At 38.0% G+C, this 25,135-nt stretch overlaps 1 protein-coding gene across 1 annotated transcript in view; it reads left to right on the top strand.

Moving 5' to 3' along the window:
* LOC124165930 overlaps positions 1-25,135 on the top strand; it is a 113,306-nt gene that overhangs the window by 85,866 nt on the left and 2,305 nt on the right. Inside the window, exons 5-6 of the mRNA XM_046543468.1 lie at positions 12,959-13,211; positions 19,283-19,419. Of these exons, the coding sequence (XP_046399424.1) occupies positions 12,959-13,211; positions 19,283-19,419 (390 nt within the window). The remainder of the gene's footprint in view (positions 1-12,958; positions 13,212-19,282; positions 19,420-25,135) is intronic.

Consider the following 25,135-nt stretch of genomic DNA (forward strand, 5'->3'; position numbering starts at 1 on the left):
GGAGTAATTTAACAATGCAAAATCGTATGCACGAAGTCCGTAGTTCAAATCTCAGCACCCCCTAGAAATTTTTTCCGGCAGTGGAGTCAAGTCATCACCTGCTAATCTGAAGGTCGCGCATTTCCTAACAGGGTGGGTGGCCCCTATTCAGGCCATGGATGGCCGTTAGCATCAATTGCTATTTGTAACCGAACCATTTCGTAAAAGGCCAATGGTTACATGCTAATACTGAGCAAAAAGGTCTCAGTATGACCCTAGATGACCTAAGTGTGTGCTTTAAGTACAAAAAAACATATTTAAAATAGACATGGAGAAATAAAATCCCGAAGCTTGCGATACATTCACGTAGCGTTGGAAAAAAATATGCTAAGTTGCCAACTTGAAGAGGGCAAGTCCAGAGATACTTTAAAAATTTACTCACTCTGAGCGGCAATCTCAGGAAAAAATACCATGCTAGTACTATATACTCTGCCTTCCCTTTAAGAAGATGAATGTTCGTGATCATGTTCTTACCGACGAATCAAAGCAGACGGACACAAAACATCCCATTTTTTACGAGCCACCTTGAAAACACGTAGCAACTTGTGCCTTAAAAACGAAAATGTATCACCCCGTCCGGAAAGGGTGCCACTCGTCCGCTCCATTAAATGGAGTTGAACCACTTTCGAAAGTTGGGAAACAAGATATGGGAAGATGCACGGCCAAACTTCTGCCTTTTTCCGCCCTTGCGACGAAGTAATTATTCCAACCACGCCCGGCCCTACTTCACGTCTCCATAGTAGGGGCGGCAAGGCCGAGGACCAGTAAATAAGACGCTTATAAAATTCTTCTAGATCGATCTAAATTTTGTCCCCTATTTTGTGAGTTTCCTATGTTGTTTAAATCAAATAAAGTTCATTATAAAACCACACACCGAATTACAATCATGCGTTGTAATCATATGTTTTCCCTTGGTCTACAACCTTACCGGAACAGAAAGGCTTTCTCTCTAAAATAACACCTTGAGCTAAACTGGCAAAAGTATTTCGAAAGATTACAGATACCCCTTTAGATATTTAGAGATGTCCATTGTAAATGGGAAGAAGGGTAGGAGGCAAAGGAAAGGTATCCCACGAAATGGTGTCCTGTTAAAAAACACCTACGTTACAGACATGGGGAACCACCTCTACTGAGAAGGAAATTATCTCTGAAAATGCGGATTAAAATAAAATTCGTTCGAGATCTGCCTGTGGAGAAGAATGAAGGGGGCGAAGTTAACGGAAAGGAAATTTACTTCCAGACTTTTGTAGGTTTTGACTGTTTATGCAACTGAAAATGGTGTACTCGTTTTTCACCTGAAATTTGACAACGTAGACATTATCTTCCGTTTACGAAGTATGTAATTCGATAATTTTACATCAAAGTGTATATAAGACATTGTTTTTTTTAGGAATAATGAGCATATAGCGTGGAAAAAGTTCGGGTCTTCGGAAAAGACGGATGTTTTGATATTTGCGATAAGGCTCAGCTACTCATGACGCGGGACCCTGAGGCTCAAACTGCGGTCTACTTTTCAAATTTGTTAATATTTATTCTTAAAATCGTCATTTAAAGCGCAGCATATAATCATAATTGCCCGAAAAGACTACACTGAGGACATTAGCAGTATAATGGATAGATCGACTCGGCCATTTAACGCATCACGCTAGTGCAGATGCTAGGGATTGGATATTTATCGGAACCATAAACGTAAAAGAAAATGCTTCGGTTATTGAAGTGCAGTTACTCATTTAAGTGGGTATACAAAAGAGAAAGAAATATAGTTTCCGGGAAAGGTAACAACAGATACCCTTTATCCTTATCAAACCCTCTTTACCCTCCTTCGAGCTGGGTCGCGCGGAAAGGGAATTTTCATGACCTCTCACAGCCATTGACGACCTTTAACGAGTCCTTCCAGGAGGGGTCTCTTTTCCTTATTAATTTGACAGTATACGTACACTAGGTGCATTTTTTCGGGAAAGGTAACGAAAATCGTAATTTTAAGCGCGTCATCAAATATTATTATAAAATGTTAATTTAAGAGCTAAATTGATCATGGAAAATTTCACTTTCGATCACCTATCGAAACAAAAATCTACAAGGCATCATGTTTGATAAATGCTAATACAAAATCACATTGTACCATTGAATTCAAAATTAGTTTCATTATTGCATACTAAATACGTTAAGGAATGGCTAAATTAAAAAAAATGAAATAGCATCAATGGTTTTATCGATATCAGCTAAATTTACATACAAAATTCACTAACTCTTGGTTAACTATGTGGTATTCCATTATTTCCTGGATATAGACAGTTACTTATACCACTTATTTTATAAGAGCGCGACCCGGGTTTCAATGAGTAATCATCATCATCAGGCGCTAATTATAATTTGTTTATCTTGTTGTTAATCTTGTTGTTACCTAGTTACTTGATGAATTTTAAAACGGACGCCAGAATAGGTGAAAAGGATGGGTAGAGGTATTCATTTATAAGGGTACTATCTTGATTTTCAATAATTTTTAAAATTTCTAACTGTTCCCTAGAATCCAGTTCTCGGCGGTCATTGCAAAAATTTAAAATATTCATTTTAAAATCGCTTCTGTGGCAGTTACATATTAAGTGCTTAGCAAAATTACTCTTTTCATCTTTATTATGTTTGTAAGCACTTAAATTTTCTTTTTTCCTGATTTCAAAACTTCTTCCTGTCTGTCCCACGTATACACCATTATGGTAAATTTTACAAACAAAGTAGTGGCCTCGCTATGGGCTCACCACTTTCTCCGTTGCTGGCAGATGTTTTTGTTGATAGTTTGGAAAGGAAAATTTTTAGCTCAGGGCATAGCCTACTAAATTCTGTGGTATACTGGTACCGGTACGTTGACGATATTATTGTGCTTTGGAATGGAACTGATCGGCAACTGGATATGTTCTTGAGTTTTTTGAATGACATCCATCCTACAATTTCATTTACCTGTGAAAGAGACTCCAACCATTGCTTAAATTATCTGGATCTTACAATCAAACTCGATAAATGCCGGCATTCCTTCTCCATTTTTCGGAAACCCTGTTATACCGATCATGTCATCCCAGCAAGTTCAAGACACCATTACTCACACAAACTTATGGCTTTTCATTCCATGATTCATCGCCTGTTAAGCATACCACTTTCCAAAGAAGACTTTAAGAAAGGAATCATCACCATTAAACAAATTGCTTCTGCCAACGGTTATTCTCAAAATTTAATAGATAAACTGATTTAAAAAAAACAGAGAAGATTGGCAATCGACCAAATGTTTTCGGCGGACGAGGATAAAAAGAAGCAGTGGTGCACAGTGACGTACCTCGATGCACTTTCTCTGAAAATGGCTCATCATTTACCCAAGGACAAATTCCGCTTGGCTTTTAAACCTTATTCCACCTTAAGGAGACTGATCGTTAAATGCAAGGACCATATAGACCGATTGGATAGATGTGGAGTATATTCTTTGAAATGCAGCGATTGCAATGGTGTATACGTGGGACAGACAGGAAGAAGTTTTGAAATCAGGAAAAAAGAAAATTTAAGTGCTTACAAACATAATAAAGATGAAAAGAGTAATTTTGCTAAGCACTTAATATGTAACTGCCACAGAAGCGATTTTAAAATGAATATTTTAAATTTTTGCAATGACCGCCGAGAACTGGATTCTAGGGAACAGTTAGAAATTTTAAAAATTATTGAAAATCAAGATAGTACCCTTATAAATGAATACCTCTACCCATCCTTTTCACCTATTCTGGCGTCCGTTTTAAAATTCATCAAGTAACTAGGTAACAACAAGATTAACAACAAGATAAACAAATTATAATTAGCGCCTGATGATGATGATTACTCATTGAAACCCGGGTCGCGCTCTTATAAAATAAGTGGTATAAGTAACTGTCTATATCCAGGAAATAAATTTACATATTAAATTTATATGGAAGCATAAAATATAAAAGAATAGAAAGGAATAAAAGTAACGAAGGCCATCTATTAATTCGTTTTTTAAATGGTGAAACTTTATTATATCATTGATAGGATTTCAATCCTCCGATGAGCTGCGTCCGTGACCAGTGTTTGATTCTTCTCCATTGCCGACATTAAAGCAGCAGCTCTCTCAAATCTTTCGGAATTTCCTCAAGCCTCCTCAGATTTGATGTCATGGCGGCCTCTAGATTTGTTCTCACTCACCACGCATTTAAATGGATTAGTAAAAGTCGTCACTCGAGTCGCTGACGGATAAAGCCATCCGAATATCACGAAGATAAAAGCCACAATTAGGGCTCCTATCCAAATTTTATATAAGATTTACCAAATTCGCAACATTTCATTATTATTCCTCACCACAGCAAATACTGTAAAATAGATACAATTCTCCCTCTATAATCCGGCACTTTACTTCTCCCGATGAGCCAGTAATCCGGCTTTTTTATACATGCAGCCACCTAGCGGGTAGTTTGGTGATTTAGAGTTGATACAAAATAATGCAGTACTTAAATGCAAGTTTAATTCTCCTTAATTGTAGTTTTACTTTGCTTTAACATTACATTTGCGTGAATGTACTAATGCAATGTAAAATAAATACATTATAAAAACGTTTTAATACAATAAAACATAGCTGTTGATTTAGTGATTATTAATGATTTCCAGCAATCCAACGTTTTCGGTAATCCGACCGAGCTCTTTTCGATATTTGCCGGATTACCAAAAGGCCACTGTACTGGTAACAAACGGATCGCTCTCCATGTATCTTCGCGATTCGTACATTTTTGAAAACCGATAAAAATACGCCCAAATAAGCAACGAAAATCAAGACTAAACGGAACGGAATAGGGCCTACTCCAGGGGCCCTATCCACTAAGACAATCTCTCGGATAGTTCGTGGTTGGTTCTCGGAAAGACGTCATCATTACGGAATGAGCTATTCACTAAGGTCTATCCGAACTTTCCGTCACGGGAACTCGTCCGAGAGCGGCCGAAATGACGGAGGGTGTCGGAAAGTGACTTTCCGTTTCTCGGAAACGGAAAGTGATATGCCAGCTGGTAAGTTATGGAATATTTTTACCAGTAAAGTGATGCTGTAGAAGCTGGTAAGAAATCTCAAATCATTTGCAATACTGGCACGGTATGTGTACTAAATACAATGGTAAATAGATGATTATGAACGAAGTTTGGAATTAAATAAAGTTGCAGTTGAACCGAAGAAGTCAATGCCTGTTTTTGTTCAAGTTGTAGTTACTTTCTTAATAAGTTCCAATTTGGGAAATGGTGTTATCCCATTGAAATAAATAAATAAATGCCTTTAAAGGCATTGACGCTTTTCAACAATGCATTAATTAAGTTACTTAATCAATTTGTTTTGGAGTCAGTTGTTTCGAATTTGACGTTGTGTTTGGATTTCGACCTGCTAGATTTGAACATTGATAAAATGTGTTTCTTATTCAATAAGTCAACATATTTAAATCTACTATTGTCAATTAAAAATATGCTATACCAATTAATTAAGGCATATTAATTCTTCCTCGGTTAACAAACCAAATCAAAATATTTTATTTGATGGGAAAATGGTTTGATCAGCAAGAAATTGCATAAACTTTGAATATACCATACTACATTAATATTTCTTCTCATATTAGCATATTATTAGCATATTTTCACTTACCTCCTCCGCGTTCCATTTTCAAAGGTATGATAAACAATTGCCGGACGATAATCAGCCATTGGCTCCGTGAGGATACGTCATCAGTAACTTCGGCAATCTCCGCCTCTTCTGCCCAAGAAGGGGGGAGGGCACGGAATATATTCCGCGAAGCATAGTGGATAGCGTAACAACGCTTCCGAGTGACGGAAACGGAATCGGACACGGAAACGGAAAGTTCGATTCCGAAATCACGGAAACGAGGAGACTTAGTTACTGAATAGGGCTCCTGGTCGTCCCATCGGTGGCCGAACACGGAAACCGTTTTGGAGGTCTCAAGCGTGAGTACCACTGTATGTCGCCCGGTGGCAACCTAATCCTCCTGTGCGCCTATCAACGTTTAGTGCGGCCGAGGCATTTGCCTTCATCGCCGAATAGCTCTCTTCCTCCCCGCCTCAACATCCCTCAACAGGCAAACGTCCTCCCTCCTCTCCGCCCGCGACTCTCGGGTTATTCCATCAGCCCCCCACGGAGGGCTGAGGCGGCAAAGCACCGAGTATCAGCCCGCTTTAAACACTGGTGGGCAAATTTGCCTCTTCCTCAAGAATGCGGGGTGCGAGGTGAGGTTAAGTGGAACCGTAGATGCGAGAGGGCGAGGCTATAGGAGTTTGGTTCATGGGAAGAATGGCATTCAAGGTGGAGTGAGGAATGAAACATTGGGAAGGATTGGTGAAAGGGAGGAAAGGCATTTTACGTTTCGCTCTCGCGTGAGTGTGGCTTCTCCCGTAACGTGCGTCACACTGCTTTAATTGTTCCGTCACATTCTCAATGACTGTCAGGTTTAACGCGCCGCTTTTGAACAGCCCCGGGCGGGGAAAGGGATGGAGAGGAGAGCGCCATGATGTTTGTAACGCAGAAAGACTTAAAATACTTCGCTAAAATTGCTCTCCCTTTTTTTACGAGACAATTAAGTCAATGGCCACATTCCGTCCGTGATTGCGGATGACTGAGTTGATTACCGCTCTTCATTGTGAGTCTCCGTTGATTGAAATAGTGTCATTACAGGCATAAGGGAGGTAAGTGTCTTTTATTATAGTGGTAGCTGACTTCAGTGGCAGATACAGTGTAAGGACAAGGGGGGGGGGGCTAAGTGGGGGTCCGAAAAAATTACAATTCCATCTAGTGTAAATTGGATACCCCAGGGGGAGGTATAGCCCCCTTAGAACCCCCCATAGATCCGCCACTGCCGGACTCGCGACCCACGTACTGGATAGAGCCTGTCATGTCATTTCTTAAAGAGGACGTATCATTTCTACTCGGCTGGTACTTTACGACGCGGTACATATTTATTAATAATGCTGTCACCTGGAAAATTTCTGGGTTAGTAGTCTTTGAAAATTCTTTCTTGCATTTAAATTTTTTAAAATTTGCCTCAGTATTTTCTCTGATGAAAAAATATCGTGATTGAAATACTGGAACATATTAATGGGGGTGAACTGAATCCGAAAGTTTCCTGGCGACAGTTTAAGATTTAAACAAAATACTACACAAAAAGGACAAAACACGAAAGGTATGTTAAAGTATTTGGAAGAGGTGACCGACAGGTAAATTTCGCTCTGGGGTAAGGGTAGAAAAGGTAGGATGGAGTAAATCCCGGCGTCCTATCCGGCGGACTAAGTACTGCGCTTTATGTGCCCAAAACAAAGCACTCGGGAAAGGGTGGGGCCACATTTAACCGGATATCTCTGAATAAACTCCGCCAACGCCAAGAATTGAACCCGGACCCACTGGGAATCTAACACTAGCCACCACACTAACCTCAGCCCTCTTCGAGGCAGCAAGCATTTTTACATGAAACCAAAACGCAACCGAGGTTGAAATGAGGAACTTGCATGGGTCGTAGATTGCTCTAAAAACTATTTTGAATAAGTCAAATGGATACATTAGCTCGCAAAAATACCTTCAGTTTCTCCATTCAACATCAAAATAAATAAAAAAAATTGCATTTAAAATCGAGAAAATTTTCTCTGAGCCGACCACTGCGCGAAGACACCCGAGCGTTGCCGAGGCCAGGCGTGACGTCATAGGTGCCTAAACAACCGTAGGGAGTTGGGAAATACGCTGAGCGCATGGTGTAAAATTTGTTTTGAGTGAGTATTTAGCCGCTCATCGTCACTTTATTTTGTTCTGTTATTCTTGGGCAAGTTTTCCTATTGCTATTGTGCCTACATTATTACTTGGAATATTAATAATGCGGCATCGGGATGATGAAGTACAAGCGTTTCACTTCGTATGTTTTAGTTATCAGAAAAATGGATGATAACGTTGCCACTCGTTCGAATAGTACACCTAAAATACATCTATATCTACATAATACCCCGCAAGCCGCCTAAAAGGCGTGTGGCATGGGGTGTTAGGACACCAGCCTTTTTTTAGGACACCAAAAATTGATGCCACGACCCTGATGGAATTTGTTAAGACAAATTATTTCTATACGTCGGCGAAAAATGGAGATGTAAAAGAAACTTGTAATACTGGAGGATAACGATCGTAAGCTGTGCTGTTGACATTAGAGTAATCTGTGCTGTTGAATTTGGCAACGCCGAATTAGCGGAGAAGGTAGTCCTATCCGTCCTACGGTACGAATTCACAGCAAAACAGTCTACACACAATCCACATGTGAGATCGCGAATCGGTTCCGCTGCCAACATACACACAAGCTACAACCTATTTCAATAATATAGGTAAATCCACAAACAATATACTAGCATATACCATAAAAATATAGTGGGAATTAGGCAAATACTCTTATCAAAAACTGGAAGTCACTGTCACATTCTTATATTCATTACGCACAACTTACAATAACAGAACTCGTTATGATGAAAACAACTATTTATTCACTGATGTAAACCCTTAAATTAGCCCACACAAGTGACACCGGTGACTTTTCTCACTACTATTCATTGAAATAATGGAATAACAAACTTCACTGTCAGTTTTAATTGACGCCACGCCACTGACAATTTTTACACTACTGTTAGACATTTATCGATAGCGTAATAGCACTTTTTACAATTCAATCAAGATGGAACACTGATAACTCTTGGCCGATATTTTTCAACCTTGTCAAACTTTGTGCATTACAACCACTGGCACTGTGATTATTAGCAGTAGCTTAACGGGAGATGTCACGTTGAAAATAACACTATTTTGGCACAAAAATGTTCCTAGATGTCTCCAATCAGCGAGCAAAAGTTGCATTGACTGGAATTCACCCCATAATACAAGCACAGACAGTCCTAAACGACGAATTCTCCGGTACCTACGAATAAACGGATGAAGTTATTGTATATAAAAGCTAAGCGGACATTAGTAAACATCAAAATTGTTCTAATTACATACTTAAATGAATGATATGCCGTCGATAACATCAACTTACAATTAACGTATCCCCCTTCCAATGGCCGTGGCTCAGACTCCTACAACGATGTTATTTAGGTATTATAGAATTTTTGGCTTAACTGCTCCAGTTTTATATTTTATGCCCTTACTCAGATATTAATATTATAAATAATGCAAAATATGAGGGCTTCCAAGCCTCTATCGTCGGATATTTATCTTTAAATATAAAATAATCAACACGTCTAACAAACGAAGCTCTCACAACTGCTGGCAACTATTATAAACAATCACAACAATAGCTTCGCGTGATGTTTAGGCACCTTTGACGTCATCGAGGCTTCGTCGGCAGTGGCTTGGGGGGTGAGGGAGTTTTTCCCGCGCTTTAAAATTCGTTATATTTATCATTAAATATCTCGCGAAGGAAAACTCAGATATACATGCGGTTTTCTTTGTTGTATTCAGAAAATAATTTTCTGTCCGCCTGTGAAATAAAAAAAATTCATGCAAGTTCCCCATTGGTTAAACAAACACAGTGGATTGGTTAAAAAAGATGGAAACTGGAAGTCAATATCCCACTTTTAATCTGAACTTCCTTTAAGCACGAACAATCTCTTCAGCTATTATCAATTTCAAGAATCAACTGCCAACTGTGATTGAAGTCCAAAACCGGATGCAATTAGTCATGTTTACGGATCCACTCGACGATTGATCAAGCGTCAATAATCGAAATGACCCTTGTAATTGATTCAACCCCATCCCGACGTATGAAGTTTTCGAGAAAAGTCCTGAAAATGTGTTGTAATTCACTGCTGAAACTCATTAATTACTCTGGTTACGTGTCTGGATCGGCGAAGCAGGACAAACATTAACGCAGACGCTGCAGGTTGAATTCAAACCAGGTAGTAGTTGATACCTTATGATACCATAATAAAGAAAATAAAACCGTAAGCTATAAATTCAACTAACAATTTGCGCACATTAGCTGTGTGGGGACCATTGACTGGCTACTGAGCTCAAAATTTCACAGCACAATATTAAATTAAAGAAATTCAATCGTTTTTTTATTACATTTGCTGCCGTAGTTAGGTAGCAAGAAACAGCAATGACGCAATCCTTCAACTTCGTTTAAATAACTTTTTAACTCTTTGCAGTATTTTATTATTGGAAATTTATTTCCAGTAAATGTATGCCATTGTAACTGTAAATTATTTTTCCCAAAATTTTGATAGAAATGTCCAGGTGTCTTCTAGATAAACAGCAAGACACAACTATGCAATATTGAAAAGTTTAATTCCTCGAAAAATTTTAATATTTGTAATAAAGTTCATTGAATTACGTTAAATAATATTCAATCTGTGGCTACAATACTCTCGAAAACCAGTACATATTAAGAGCATTTCCTTAATTTTCTGAGATGATCTGTGGCATAATTAAAGCAAGGGGAAGAAGTTTTGGGGGAGTAGATCCCTCCATGACTCCTTTTATGCAAATTATAATTCGCTTTCAGCTTCATGAACAAAAGAACTAAAAGAAAATTAGTTTCCAGTAACAAGAATTTTTAGTTATGTTTTTCTACAATACAATATTTCTATGTTGCAAAATTAGTTCAAGATGTCAGATAGTGTCTAGAATCCCTTACTATGATTGTGTAGACTGTTGCAAAGAACAAATATCTCAATACCTAAAAAATAGTATTTCACATCAAAAAATGTAATTTAAAAAATGCACGGCATTCTGTGCACTTGTTAGCCACCTAATTCATAAAAACTGCATTTCCTATTTGGATAACACCAAAATTTAAGTAACAGAATGTATTTTTTTTATTATATATATGAAAAAACACAAAAAATTGAAATAAAAGAATTGCTATAGATGCTTTATGTAAAATATATTATAATGCAATAAATGAAAATATATATTAATTATTCAATAGCATATGAACTAACTGAGTAAACTATTACATAAATATATACCTCATACATTTTTATGAGTTAGTTTTTTTCAATTTTAAATCCATTAGTTAATGTTTTATTGAAAATATATTTAGTGATACATCTCAATTTTTCATATTGAAAATTTGCGAAACGTCGGGATAAATGTTTTTTAAAAAAACATGGAGATGGCATTTGGCTGGTTACTCTAGGGAGAAGTGGCTGATTTGATCGCCTTTTCGGCAGTATTCAGGACATCCCCTTGCGGTTGGGAGGGATGGGGTACAAAGGGACCTAAATCTCAAGATTTCATATTTATAAAAATAAAAAAATTGTGAAAAACAAAAATTTTAAACATATGCATACTGCTATGACTCGGGGCCTGTGGAGTTCTATTCAATATGACCCTCCTCCCGGAAACAATATCCTAATCACGCCACTGAAGGTGAAACTTGTCCCTTTCATGCGTCGTTGTGACGCTCATTTCTGAATTATAGAGAAGCGAATAGGTCCAAACACGCAGGCGACACTCCCACTCATTGGGAAGGCCGTTACCACGTCCGAATATACGCTGGGAAACGCCGGGAGATATACTTTCAAATTCCACAGCTTTGAATCATGCAGTTGGAAGGCCGTTAAACATTCATTCAGTTCATTATGGTCGTAAACTTACTTCATTTAGTTAACTACGTCCTGCAACTGTTTCTGAAAGGTCAAGCTTCAAATTATTACGTATCATTTGGTGTGGGTGTGGTAAACGTTTTGTATTTCTCGAAGCTTGAAGACGAACTTAAAGCTTAACAGTATGGTTTTAACCAATAACTACGATTAATCTAAGTGTAATAGGCATTTTTTATGTTAATCTTTATTATTAATAAATAATATTACAAACTGATCAACAATTGTTGCTCTCAGCAATCAAATCAAATATTCTCCTGGAATACGTAGATGCAAATGGCGCAAAGCAGTTATTCGTGTATTTGACAGTGTTTCACCAATTTTAAAAACCCGATAAAAATTAGGATTATACTTTGATTTAGGGGTAACAACATATATTTTTTTTGGCGTGTCTATTGTTTCTTAAAATTTTTAATCCAATTTTCAAAATTTCAAACTTATGCAAAAGTTAATTTTTGGTCAAAAATGTTTGTAAAAATCAGAATGGTAGAATGTAATGATATATATACCTTTTAAAATTTAAAAAACTATTATGCAAATAAAAAACTGGAGATAAGGTTAAAAAATGAAAACCCGTGTTTCAATTTTTTTGGAGTTAATATCCATTTTTAGGGCCCGAAACTTTCTTAAAATTTTTAATCCAATTTTCAAAATTTCAAACTTATGCAAAAGTTAATTTTTGGTCAAAAATGTTTGTAAAAATCAGAATGGTAGAATGTAATGATATATATACCTTTTAAAATTTAAAAAACTATTATGCAAATAAAAAACTGGAGATAAGGTTAAAAAATGAAAACCCGTGTTTCAATTTTTTTGGAGTTAATATCCATTTTTAGGGCCCGAAACTTTGGGGAAACACATAATTTTTGATTAAATTGTAAATTTTTTTTCAACACATCTGTGTGTACTTTCTACTATCTTAACAGGCTAGACCCTTTAACTGATGAAAGAGTACATGTTCACAACGAGAAACATAGTCGCTGCGCAATCGCTTTACAGTGGGTGTCTACATATCACTGAAAATGATGGTACATCTTCGTCCGCATGCGAGCTGATTTTACAAAATTTACTCACGCGTAAACATATGTATCGTATAAACAACTTTATCTTTTCAACACGCTGTATTTGGCACACCTCAGCCAATGTCACCACTCGGTGTTATTTTATAGAGGAATTAGGGCTATAATTAAAGTGTGTGGACTGGACTAAGTTGTCAATTAAAGCAATTATCACTCACCCCATTCTTCGATTCTCATTGCAGCTCCAGAAGTGAAGATCGTCGATGAGGATGGGCACGAGGTGCTGGAGAGGTACTACAAGGCGGGCAGCCAGGTAGAGTTGAGTTGCCTGGCGACGCAGCTGGAGCGCGAGGAGGGTAGCGGAGAGCCTCCGGCGGACGCAGACGGAGGAACGGAGAGCGGATCGCGCGGTGCGGCCACCAACGCCGCGGGCCGAGTGGTGTGGAGACACGGTGACGCAGCCATCACGCGCAACACGAGCGGCCGAGGCATCTGGTGAGCGCCCCGAGGGTCAAACGGAGGACCTAGTGCAGAGAAACGGAATGCAATGGGGCTGGGTACTCTAGGGAGAAGTGGCAGATTTGATCGCATTTACGGCAGTATTCAGGACATCCCCTTGCGGTTGGGAGGGGTTGGGTGCAAAATAGTGACTCGCGAGATAAGACAAGGGAGATAGAATTCTCGGAAGGCCCTCGCGTGGAGTCAATGCCTCTGGGCAAATACGCAAATACCTTCATGACTGGCTGAGTTTCAATCCCAAAAAGATTGTGGGACTGGAAGCATGTTAGATACTAAATACGCGTCTTCAAATCTACTTGTCCAATGGTGGTAACTTTAATAGAATGAAAAACGCGTAAAGATACTTAGTGGACTGTATTAACAAATAGAAATGGTTCACATCACAGAGTAGATGCTTCTCGGCTGATGCCACGCCGAACACTGCCCCCGTGTCTCTGTCTCTGAGCGTGCGGCCCTCGCACTAAGTCATGTCACCCAAGGGCCTCCACCCCCGACCCCACCGAAGGCCCCTAACCCAGTCCTCCACTCATAGATCCATCATCGCAACCTCCACTCACCCCAACCATAAGGTCCAAACAAAGCATGTGATTGAATTTCTCTGTTGCAAGAGGTTGGAAAATTCCAAGTTGCATTAGAATAATAAGAGGGCAAAATTTTGCAAGACAGATGTCTTCAGGTAGCTCTTGAGCTGGCCGCATTCAGACGCCAATGAGCTTTGTGTTCATTTTTTCCGCCATTTTACATACAGCACAGCCTGCATCGACGTCAACTTAAGTTCAATGCTACAAAATGAGAATAGACATTAGTGGATATCCATTAATTACGTGAGGCGTTTAGAGGGGCGGCGTTTAGCCGATTATTATCCAATCTCATGTGGGGGAGAGAAAGGGTCCCGGCAATTTAACGTATTTTTTTCCGCATGAAACAGAGTAAGATTCAAATCTTAGTAATCTTAAATACTAGTCTTCACTTATTTTAAATAAAACTATTTAATCAACTTTTTTTAAATAAATCCAAAGCAATGAAGCATAAATTAACGTATTTACGCTGAAAATACGCATTTTGAATAATCTCACGTGAATTTAGACGAAAATTAAAAATAAAGCATGAATGATAATTATTCTGTTTTCATTTAAACCATCTTCAAAGCCGCACCAATCTTTCATTGTAACCGTGTATTAATATGAATTGAGCTTTCCTACCTATGGCAGGATGCGTAACGGTAATTTGCAGCATTAAGAGAATCGCGTTAGCGTGGCGGATAGAGGGTTATCTTCCCACCCTGACGGTTATATAGGGAGGGGAAGGGGGTCGAGACAAATCTCACGATTTCTCATTAAGGGGGAGAACGGGTCCAAAAATCGCCAGAATCACCGTAATGATTTGAAGCTCCCTTACGAGAGGTTTTTACGCAAGTTCTATCCTTATCCATGAAAAAATAGAATATATATTTTTCACCCACGAATAGAACCTCCACTCACAATTCCTATAGTTAGGAAAAATGGTTCACTTCATGCCATATTTTTCATGGGAAGAACATGCTTCGGAGGTAAGGAAAGAAAAATTTCGAGTCGAGACAAGTTGGTAGTATCAACTGTTTCTGCTAACAAAAATCTTGGTGATATGGAAGCTATAAAATACATATATTATTTAATACCTAGTGCACGGAACACTTCTGTTGGAATTCCCATGTGAATTCTTCGAGTTTGCTGTAACGATGATTAGCGTAAAAAATACCTCATTAAAAATCAAATGGTTCGGAGGTGGTAGCGAGAAGTACGGATAGTGATATTGGCGTCCACCATCACATGAAGTTCATTTCTCCTAAGCATGCCATGGTAAAGCGGCATGCATCTACGCCGACCGCATGCAAGGAATAAAACAGAAGTAAGCCTTCACTACTACGAAAGTGAAAACGCACGGCACGGAAGACATAGGTCAAGAATATTGTCTTCATTATTTGCTCCTGCAACAAGAGCTATAGGTATATTTTAAAACTTCCTTGCGTTACACTTCCAACATTAACATGGTGGCATGTAGGGCAATTAAAATATAATTAACGAATACAAATTTTCATTTGAAAAAGCACAACGCTCAGCCTCTAACAGTATGGTATGAACATTAGAGGAGGCGAAGGACAGCTAAGGTCATTTGTGCAACGAGGGAAAGGCAAGGTAAGAAGGATGGATAAAAATCTGGCACTCTCTAAACGAAAGGTTCCAAGAGGGACCTTGGCTCAGTGACCCATTAAACAGACGGAGAGGTGCACTTAAAATGCCATGCATAAAGCAGAGATAGGGCAGTCTCTGAAAAATCTTTAATTCCGTCGATATTTGAACCCTGACCATCAGGGTGGGAAGATAGCACCCTAAACGAGAATATGAGTACATAAATGCAGTTTGACGATAACAATACATCCAAAATTTAATTCAAATTGTAGATAAAATATGATCTGAAAAAGGGCTTTGACGGTAACTTACAACCTATTGGAATGGAATAGAAAATAAAATTCATTATTCCAGTGCAAGTGGTAGGTACATTAATGGTAAAAATACATTCCCTTAGGTACATTATTGATTACAGATATATTAAAGTCGGAAAAATTACAAACGTTATGAAGGCTTACATGAAACATCGATATCTAAGAATGCAGCATAATATTTGAAAAATATAAAAAATATTTATTAGCAAAGCAGACGTAGGAATACACAAGAAAAAAATCCTATTTTATTAACTGTATTAAGCACCAATGCATGGCAAACAATGCCTAGCTTCCTAAAATTAACAGGAACATCAAGTACACGTATCGTGGTATGTGATACAATATTTATCACTATGGATCTCAGATTTGTCTCATTTTTCGATGAAGCTGGGCTGAACACATGGAGTCGAAACGTAACACCAACGGAAGCAGACACAAGAAGAAAACAATAACATGTAGGCTAGCCGAATTCAATATTTTTTCCCCAATGTAGCAGTCCATGCAAATTTAACGCCATTCGTGGCTTTCCAAACTTTTTTCCAATGACGCAGTTGAGCTCCCAGCGGGAATCTGTGCCCTCAAAACACTCGCATGCTTTCCCCGATAACTTTCTCTCTCGTGTCATCCCTTATATAAATTCAGCCGTAAATTAGGCAATGTTCAATAATTAATGCAGCGGTCGGAGCTATTAATTCAACTTGTCGCCAATTCCTATGCTTTTGACCACAAGTAATTTCAATATATTCACTTCAATGTGCAAATGGATGCCTTTTTCTTCAGTATTTATTACCTTGAGGATTGAAACTGAGTTAGTTCCTCCCGTTACTAATGCCCAATTCAGTCGTCTCGGTGATGTCTATCTCTGTTCACCATTCACTTCAGGAAGTCACTTTTGAAGGGTCGATCATTGGTCACTACCTATGTCAATTACCAATGACGGTCAATTAGTCACTACCCATGGAGGTCTCCACCAATGCCGGTAATTTCCCGCGTTTGTATATTTCCTCATTGATATTCTCGATAGAACTGCATAATTATTCACTAAATATCAAGATTGGGAAAAAAACATAATTGGCCGAGGCAGCTAATCGAGAACTAGGTTAAATTTGAGAGAATTCATTTTTTTCCCGGAAAGGCAAGCAAACAGAAAAGAATGTCACTTCATAAAAAAGTGATAAAATAAATGTAAGAATTGCATGGCGGCCAGTTTTGAAACTCACAATTTTCAAAGGAATAACCGAACCCGCTCCCGACCTTCAAGCCATCAAAACCTTCATAGTTATACGTCGTAATGTGGAAAGGGATCATTTCACCTAGCCTTTGGCATCGGAGGAGAAAAATTTACAGAAAAATGAGGCATAGTAGAACCACTGCAGGACTAATTTACCAATGAAGCACGAAAGTTTCAATTAATATTTGGAAATAACTAGACTTATCGCTAAAAAACAAAACTTTTCCTAATACTGTCTTAATTGCAACAGTACGACCATCTAACAGTCTTCTCATTCAAAAAGATTCTCCAATCGGGCTTCAGCGGTGTTGCCACTGACCGCGCATTTGAAGGGGTTCACAAAAGTCACTGATGGGCTTCCTAATCCGAACCCCACAGAGAATAGAGCTAGGGTGATAATCCACATTAATATTTGCGATTATTTAATCCATCAAATGCAAAACTTTTGAATATCATTCCTCGCGATTGTAAGTATAATATAGTAAATAGTGTTAATGAATGGATCGCTTTGCTTTAATCCTCTCGCATCGGGCATTTTCGACAGCCGATTAATATGAACCCAAAGATGCAGCATAAATCAATCTTCTACTACTACTCTATAAGGGACCAGGCTGAGGTGGACATAGAGGTTTTACAATGGACCTAAAAATGAGGCGGCCTAACTACATCAAGATCTCGATTTACGCCCTCTTCATGGATTTTAGCAGTATTCGCTGGTTATTCAATACCTCTGTTGACAATAGACATGTTTTGCACACTCCATCGCATGTTAAGGCCTACATTATCTCCTTCCTTATATCCATTTCGCTTTTACAAAAACATTTGATACCTAGGAAGTAAATCAGGACAGGGATGCCGACTTACAAAAAATATTGGGGGGGGGGGGTAAAACGGGGATCTTGCCCTGGAAAATTTTATATGTAGTGAGTTTTAAGTTTTTTAAGCATTTTAGAAGAGTCATATGATCAACGTTAGAACCCTGATAACTCAAATCTCGATATCTGGGCACTCCGGGGAAAATCGAAAAGCCAGACAATTTTTTCCCCACACCCATAACGAATTTTTGAGGGGGCTCGGGCACCCTCAGGCCCCATGGAGTCGGCGCCACTGAATCAGGAGGTTGGTTTCCGAGTATGTTTTGAAACTGTGATATTATTTTTACCGAGCAAAGCATTTGAAATGGCGAAATAATGCAGCCAATTAAATCAATATAATGAGAACAATAAAGCAAGCGATGCATATCAATTAGGAAGACACATGGGGTTGCTCCCTTTTCCTTGAAAACTCAGCATGGTGTGCTCATTAACAATTTTGTAAATACTTTGTGAAAATATGAACATGTAAAATTATTAATAAAATGTAAATTTAACTTATATACAAGGGTAACGTTAATACTATATGTCCTTTTAATCGCAAGTAACCAGGAATTTTAAAACATATTACTTGTCGTAACTTCCATGGAATACATTTCATTTTTTTAAATCACAGAAAAATAATTTATATTCCACATAAACCGTTATTTTGTTGAAATTAAGCTAAGAAACTTCAATTTCCTCAACTGGCTTCCGATCTTGAAAACTAAAAAAATGAGTGTCTGTCTCTATGAAATGTAGACCAAATAACCGAAATATACTCTGTACAATAATGGTCATTACTCTTTATCAAATGTTAAGAATTCAAAAGTCATCCTTTTTTACTAAAACCCTGGAACGTACAAGCTATTACAAAGACGTCCGGATGAAATTTGGCATGAAAAAATCGCTTATCGAGACGGAGGTCGTGCTGACTACGCCACTATCCATTAAACATACCTTACTTTGTCACTATTCAGGAACCGTATTGTAACTGGTAGCATACTTAACCTGCAATCGAGAGAACCGGGTTTGAATCCCGGCAAATTCTAACGTCCCACTTACTAATTTGCATCCATACGCGTGACTGCGTACAGAGGATACACCTTGTTATATGCAGAGCTAATCTTTTATTTTCAGGTTAATATATACCATCACTTAAGTCATCAAAGCTTTCGCGGGTGGTGTTTAAATCTTTTTGGGCTTATTACCCGCGTCAATGTTTGGTTGGCCTCAACCGATCTATGATAGTTGTTTTTCGTGGGAATATAGTGTAGCAGTAGATTCTCTTTCTCAGGGGAATCCAGTCTAATTACTTTATTCCCTTGAGTACGCGACCAGGATCGGTCGGGAAACGACGGGGACACCCTAGCATTAACGCAATGAAATAGTACAAATATTTCTTAATGAACTCAACATAACTTCCATTAGTAAAGAAGATATTCTTCTTCATAATTAATCAAAATGAATTCGTGTATTCCAGGATGAACTCAAGCGCTGATGGGCTCAGTGCATCCGTCACCTTAACTCTGACGTCTGCAAAGAAGTTCGATGGTGGTAACTACACATGCTCTGCTGATGGCCAAGCATCTGCCACCGTCTCCATCCATATCTTAAATGGTGAGCATAATATTAACGGTCTGAGTATTTTTATTAGCAGTATTTATATTTTAACGGCAATTATTTCAAGGACAAAGAGGTAAGTGATCTTTAGCCGTGAAATTTAACCCCCTTTCTCAACGATATACGGAAATGGCAGAACTTTTTAAGTCTGAAAATTTGACTGACTCCTTATGCTGGGTTAACCTTCAGAAGAGCCAATGGCGGGATTATTAAACCTCTAGTATGTTTTGACCGGGAGTTATGCCATCATCTCCATTTTCCATGTTGAGTGCAAGGCTGCCTCTTAGAGATTGGGAAGGGAGGGATTGATTCCCCGAGAAAAAATCACATGAAATACCTTTATGAATTTTCATTATGAATCCTGAGGCTTCAAGAAAATTATTTTCTCCGGAGTAAGCCGTCATTAGTGTTTGAAACCTTTTTAAAGTACGGACCAAAGGGGCATATATATACAAGTTATAAATTTGATTGTAAAGGTCAATTCTTTGTTAGTTTCCGTTATTTTAACTGAAAATTAATAGTACTTTGCAAGGGTTATGAAAAAAAGGTAAGAAAACATAGTTTGTAGCCCGCATCCTGGCAGAAGGATATCAGGCAGACTTTATACCAGATGGTACGCAAAGACAAGAAAGGAACCAGGATGGATATTTTAGAACAAATAGATATTGTTTCTGCAGTTAAAAATAATGCACTAACTATTAATGACCTCGCTTTTCCATAACATTCCCCTATCTTTCACATTCCACGGAGAACCCTAAATAAACCGTAATAAAGGTGAAAAATGGTCACTATGTATTCCAGTCTTGATAATGATATAGTGCAGCAAAAGTCGACTGTAATAATTATAGATTTTAATTATAGCAGTCCAGCTATATCCACTCAAATAATTATTACAGGCTATGCTTAATGAAGTGTGGCTAGTGCCGATAAGAAAAACTATAGAGATTACACAAAAAGGTTTTCTCTTTATTGAACTTTTACGAACTAACTTACTTTTACTTTAAGTACGTTTTCCCATTCAATCTCAACTAAAGTGAATGACCTGAATGACGAAAGATACATTTGCTCTAGAAAGGAACACAAAAATGCGAAGAAAAAAAACAGAGATCGGAATATTAAAAAAAAATGATGAATGCACAGATAGGCCATAGCAAAACAGAATGTAATAATTATTTAAGTGGAATTTTGCAAAATGAAGTTAATTTTAGATGACTATAATTTATAAAAATTGGGTCAAAGTCACCAGTGTGTACGGTACGCATTTCATAAGCCCAACCGCCTGTGTCTTAGACCTGGGAGAACTCAGGTGATGCATCTCCAAGATAACAGCCATAGCGGGAGAGCTCTAAAAAAATAAAGCAAGCCTAACTTCCCCGTTTTCCTTCCCTTTTTTTAAAAAACTTACAAGCGTCGTATCGGTGTAAAAGTGTTAGCGCCCCTGGGCGGCATGCATCTACCCCTTTTATGATTTTTACGGAGGAAGGCATGAGTGGTCGGTGAAAGGAAATCCCGGTATCGCGAAGCGAAACAGAAAAAAAAATCTGCTAAACGGAAAAGAGGACTTCGTAAGTGAAAGGGAATTGCGAGGCATTGATAATGCCTCCTGAGTAAAAAATTAAAGAGGGTTGGAAAGCAGTTTTTGGTGAGTAGGCAGGCCCACGTATGGGAAGAGGCTTTTTCGCCTTTCATCGTAATGCGCATGCATAATAACCACTTTCCCCCGAGTAATGGAAGCCATCGCCCCAAAATCTCGGTTTTGAGAATCTCCTTGAAAAGCTGATGGCTCGAAAATTAATATCCCCCCACTCACAATTTAAACCGAGTTCCATCCTGGAGCTGTGTCTAGCGTTGGAGGTAGAAATTTCCTTTGCAGTGAGGGGCTGGGGATAAGAATCAACCCATTGCAATGGATACTAGTGCTGCGCTAGATTTAACCATTTTCGGAAGTTGGAGTATACCTACACTAGCAATTTTCTTCGGCTAAAAAAATTTATTCCGACCTAGTTTCCGATGTTACCAACGGTAGAAAATTGCAATTTGTAATTGCAATATGGAAAAATTCCACTCCATCACGATTGGGTCTTCGGATTTTGTTCACTTGGGGATGGACTGTTGCGTGGAATGAAATTTCTATGCTTAATCGTATTCATTTCGTCGTAAGGAGACTGAATGAGATTCATCCCTTTATTACGGACCATTGGAATGCTAACCATAGTTGCCTTTGGTTAAAAAATATAAGTAAAAAAACAGGTTTATAAAAATCGAATATTTAAAAAAATAACAGAAAATATACCAAGTGCTGATTGCCACGCTCATATTTTGGGAAAATATCTGATCTGCGCATTGCTCGAATCATCGTGATTATTGAAATGTAGAGGCTGTTTAGAAATCTCGATTGCTTCTCTAATTATCCATGGATAATAGGCAGATGTTCTTACAAAGACTGGCCTCCTCCATGAGGCTGTTCTGCCTTGGCCACGAAATGATACGATCAGCGATATTTGAAGACTGCTATTTGTCTTGCCTTTAGCACCCTTTTATGCTCTTTCTGCCTGGTCTCAATCTTACGTTCGGTCTGTCATTTGAGTATTCAATGCCCATTCAACGAACTCCCGGGCATGGTTCATACTAGTGCATATAATCGCTGCGAAAATCAAGAATGCTAATGCTATTTGAAGTTTTAAATTTTAGTATTTTGCAAGATTTTCATTTCAATATAATAACATTTTTGACTCTCTAATTTTACCAACCGTCATTCTATTACATTGGTTACCGATGCTGGTTAATTTTTTCTACATCTACATAATTCCCTGTTAGCCACCGCTAAAGTATCCGACACGACAAATTATCAGCAGTATACCACAGGTTCCTAACTTGTGTATCACATTTTCATTAGAAAAATTGTACAAAAATAAATAAATAAATTGCATATTCACGCCTGGATCCCATTCTATTTTCTTATACCGTTAATATCGCATAGTTATCACTAATGCATGGGAAGGTGTAGTTGGTGTACACAGTGGGTCGAAAACTGCTACAAACGAATAGTGTGTGCTACACAGTTTTTACTCGAAAAAGGCTGAGATCCAGCTGAAAACACAGAGGGTACGTGCAAGGCATATTTAATACATTTAATAAAATAATAAGAGTTTCCTAACGAGCGTCTTTAAATTGAGCAATTAACAATAATTACCTTTGAGAGCGACACAGAGGGCTCTTTTTAGAACATAACCTCTTTACTAGGTCCGATGGAAACGATAAATTAAAAGAGACGTTTTTCCAAAGACATAGGCATAGGAGTTAAGAACTTAAATGAATGCTATGCACAACTTTATACCTGCATTTACTATTTATTTTGAAAACAGCCGGAGTTCTATCACGATCCCCTCCCGCCATACGCCTAAAGAAGTGGCACGCGGATTACTTAGTTTAATAAAACTTAATTAAAAACTGCAGAAGCTCTTAATAAAATACATTTCTAAGTACTAAAATTTTTTTCGTGTACACACTTGTGTCATAATTTGAATGCATGCAAAATTTTAAGATAACTTTTTAATATTTTTTGCACTGTCCAGTAAAGTTTCAGTTACACGAACTTAAAACGTCATGCATCAAATATCTGGCGAACATAGAACGACGAGTTAAAGCCGACAGAAGTCGATATTGGTGATGCGAGAAGCGAATTAGGTTTCGGGAACTCCTATCGCGTTTCCGGCCAAGTTACCCGTTTTCTGCCTAGCGGTCCCGTTTGGGAACAGCTTTATAAAAAATCATGAAAATTATATTTCTAATCTGTGATTACTTTTAAAGCTTTCTAATATATGAATAAAATATGGAATTATTTTTAAAAGCGAATCGAATGACTTGTGTGTATATTGGTCGTTAATTATAACTTTAAAAAATTGGTCATTTTCATCACCTCTGTAGTGAGTATACGGTTCATTCGATATTTTCCCTTACACTCGACCTCCAGTGACAAATGTTCATTTATTCAAAAGAGTATATATTACATTGTTAAACATTGTTTTTTGGTCGATTGCGGATTATTTTCCCATTTCCCAAGGGTGTTCCCATCTGGAAATATGCTTGAAAACACGTTTAAAAATTTTTGCTCGGGTTTTCTTTCATAATATCTCTTAATTAGTTGCAAAATAATTAGGATATGCAAAAAAATCTTTAAAAATTAGTATGTAAGTTAGTTCGGTCTTTAAAGGGTTCGTATCTCCATAGCATCCAATGTCTCGACTCGGGCATTATCTTCAGGGAAATAAGGTAGATCGGAAGATATTTATACTTATTTATACTTACACGTCTTAGCCAGGTGCAGCGCTGCGGTTTCATTGGAAAATTTGGGGACTATGGAAACATCAAACCTGTTGAAAACCCGGGAAAAGTCCTGAATATCATTCACCGTGAGTGCGCCAAGTCATATTTCAGTGACTTTCGTTGTTACAAATGAAGCACAAGTTATCCTCCGCCGCTCAGAAATTAAAGCCGAGGGAGGCATAAATAAATATTCATGGGGCCTAGAAATAGGCCTCCAAAGCGTTGACACTCGGTTGACTACCTCGAGAAGGAACTCACAAGTGTAGTCTTAACTCCAAACCACCTGAAAGAAAAACACACGTCACACATAGGAAGCGGGGAAAATAGTTACGAATGGAGCCGGGTGAACGCTGACTCCGAGGCATTGCAATTACGGTATGACTGAAGTAAGAAAAACACACACTGATTTTGAGTACTTACGGCTGTACATCAAAGGGGTGGAGAGAGATTCGTTAACTTCAAACGAAAAGTGAAATACGCTTAATATCTCATTCCCTTTGGTAAACCTCTCTCGGCACCATATGCTATAGTCACAGGAGAAAAACATCATCCAATTACCCAGATTACATCAATGCTCATAAATACTTAAGTAGTACATTCGTTACACGGATTTGAGCGGATCAATTTATCCGGCAAAAATAAACCTTATAATTTTGATTGGGTCGAGCAAATTTTTCTATATTCCTAAAATGAATTTCTCCAAAGTACGTAGAAATATGACTAAATATTATTAAAATGACAACTCGGATGGAACCCAGAAATCCACCCAACCGTAAATTAGTCTACAGTTAAAAAAATCAAAACTTTTCAATTTGAGAGTTTCATAAAAAGTTTATACTTTTCATAAAATAATTTTTTTCTGTAATGGTGCTGAATATATCCCGAAGTAATTTGATGACGGATATTATATTTATACACAAACTGAAAAATTCGGTGAATATCATTCTCCGCCATTTTATCTTATATCTTCGAAAAGTATCTTAGAATAGGAATGAAAATCGGCGATAAAAATGGTAAAAAGATAATGTACAAGATATTGCAGCTCATATTCCATATGTTTGCTATAAAGGCTCATATCCCATCATCTGTCAATCAAGGTATTTCCCAAGGCCAGTACTGCAGTGGCTACCTCCAGACTGGGACGCACGGTCGAAAAATATTATTATATTTTAAGAATCCCTGCTGATCTCTTCCGACACTCTCTTCAGGCTTTGATTGTTGAGTTAACATTAAATGGCCCGGGGTAATATGGCTACCTAGAAGGACTGGTAGCAATTATTATTAATATTTCATTCTTTGTGTTAAAATTAATTGATAGCCTCATTAAATTACACCTTGCCCTTTTATTTATCATCATAAATGAGTATTTAATATTACAATAAAAAAT

Source organism: Ischnura elegans, chromosome 9, assembly GCF_921293095.1.
Source record: "Ischnura elegans chromosome 9, ioIscEleg1.1, whole genome shotgun sequence".
Lineage (NCBI taxonomy): Eukaryota > Metazoa > Arthropoda > Insecta > Odonata > Coenagrionidae > Ischnura > Ischnura elegans.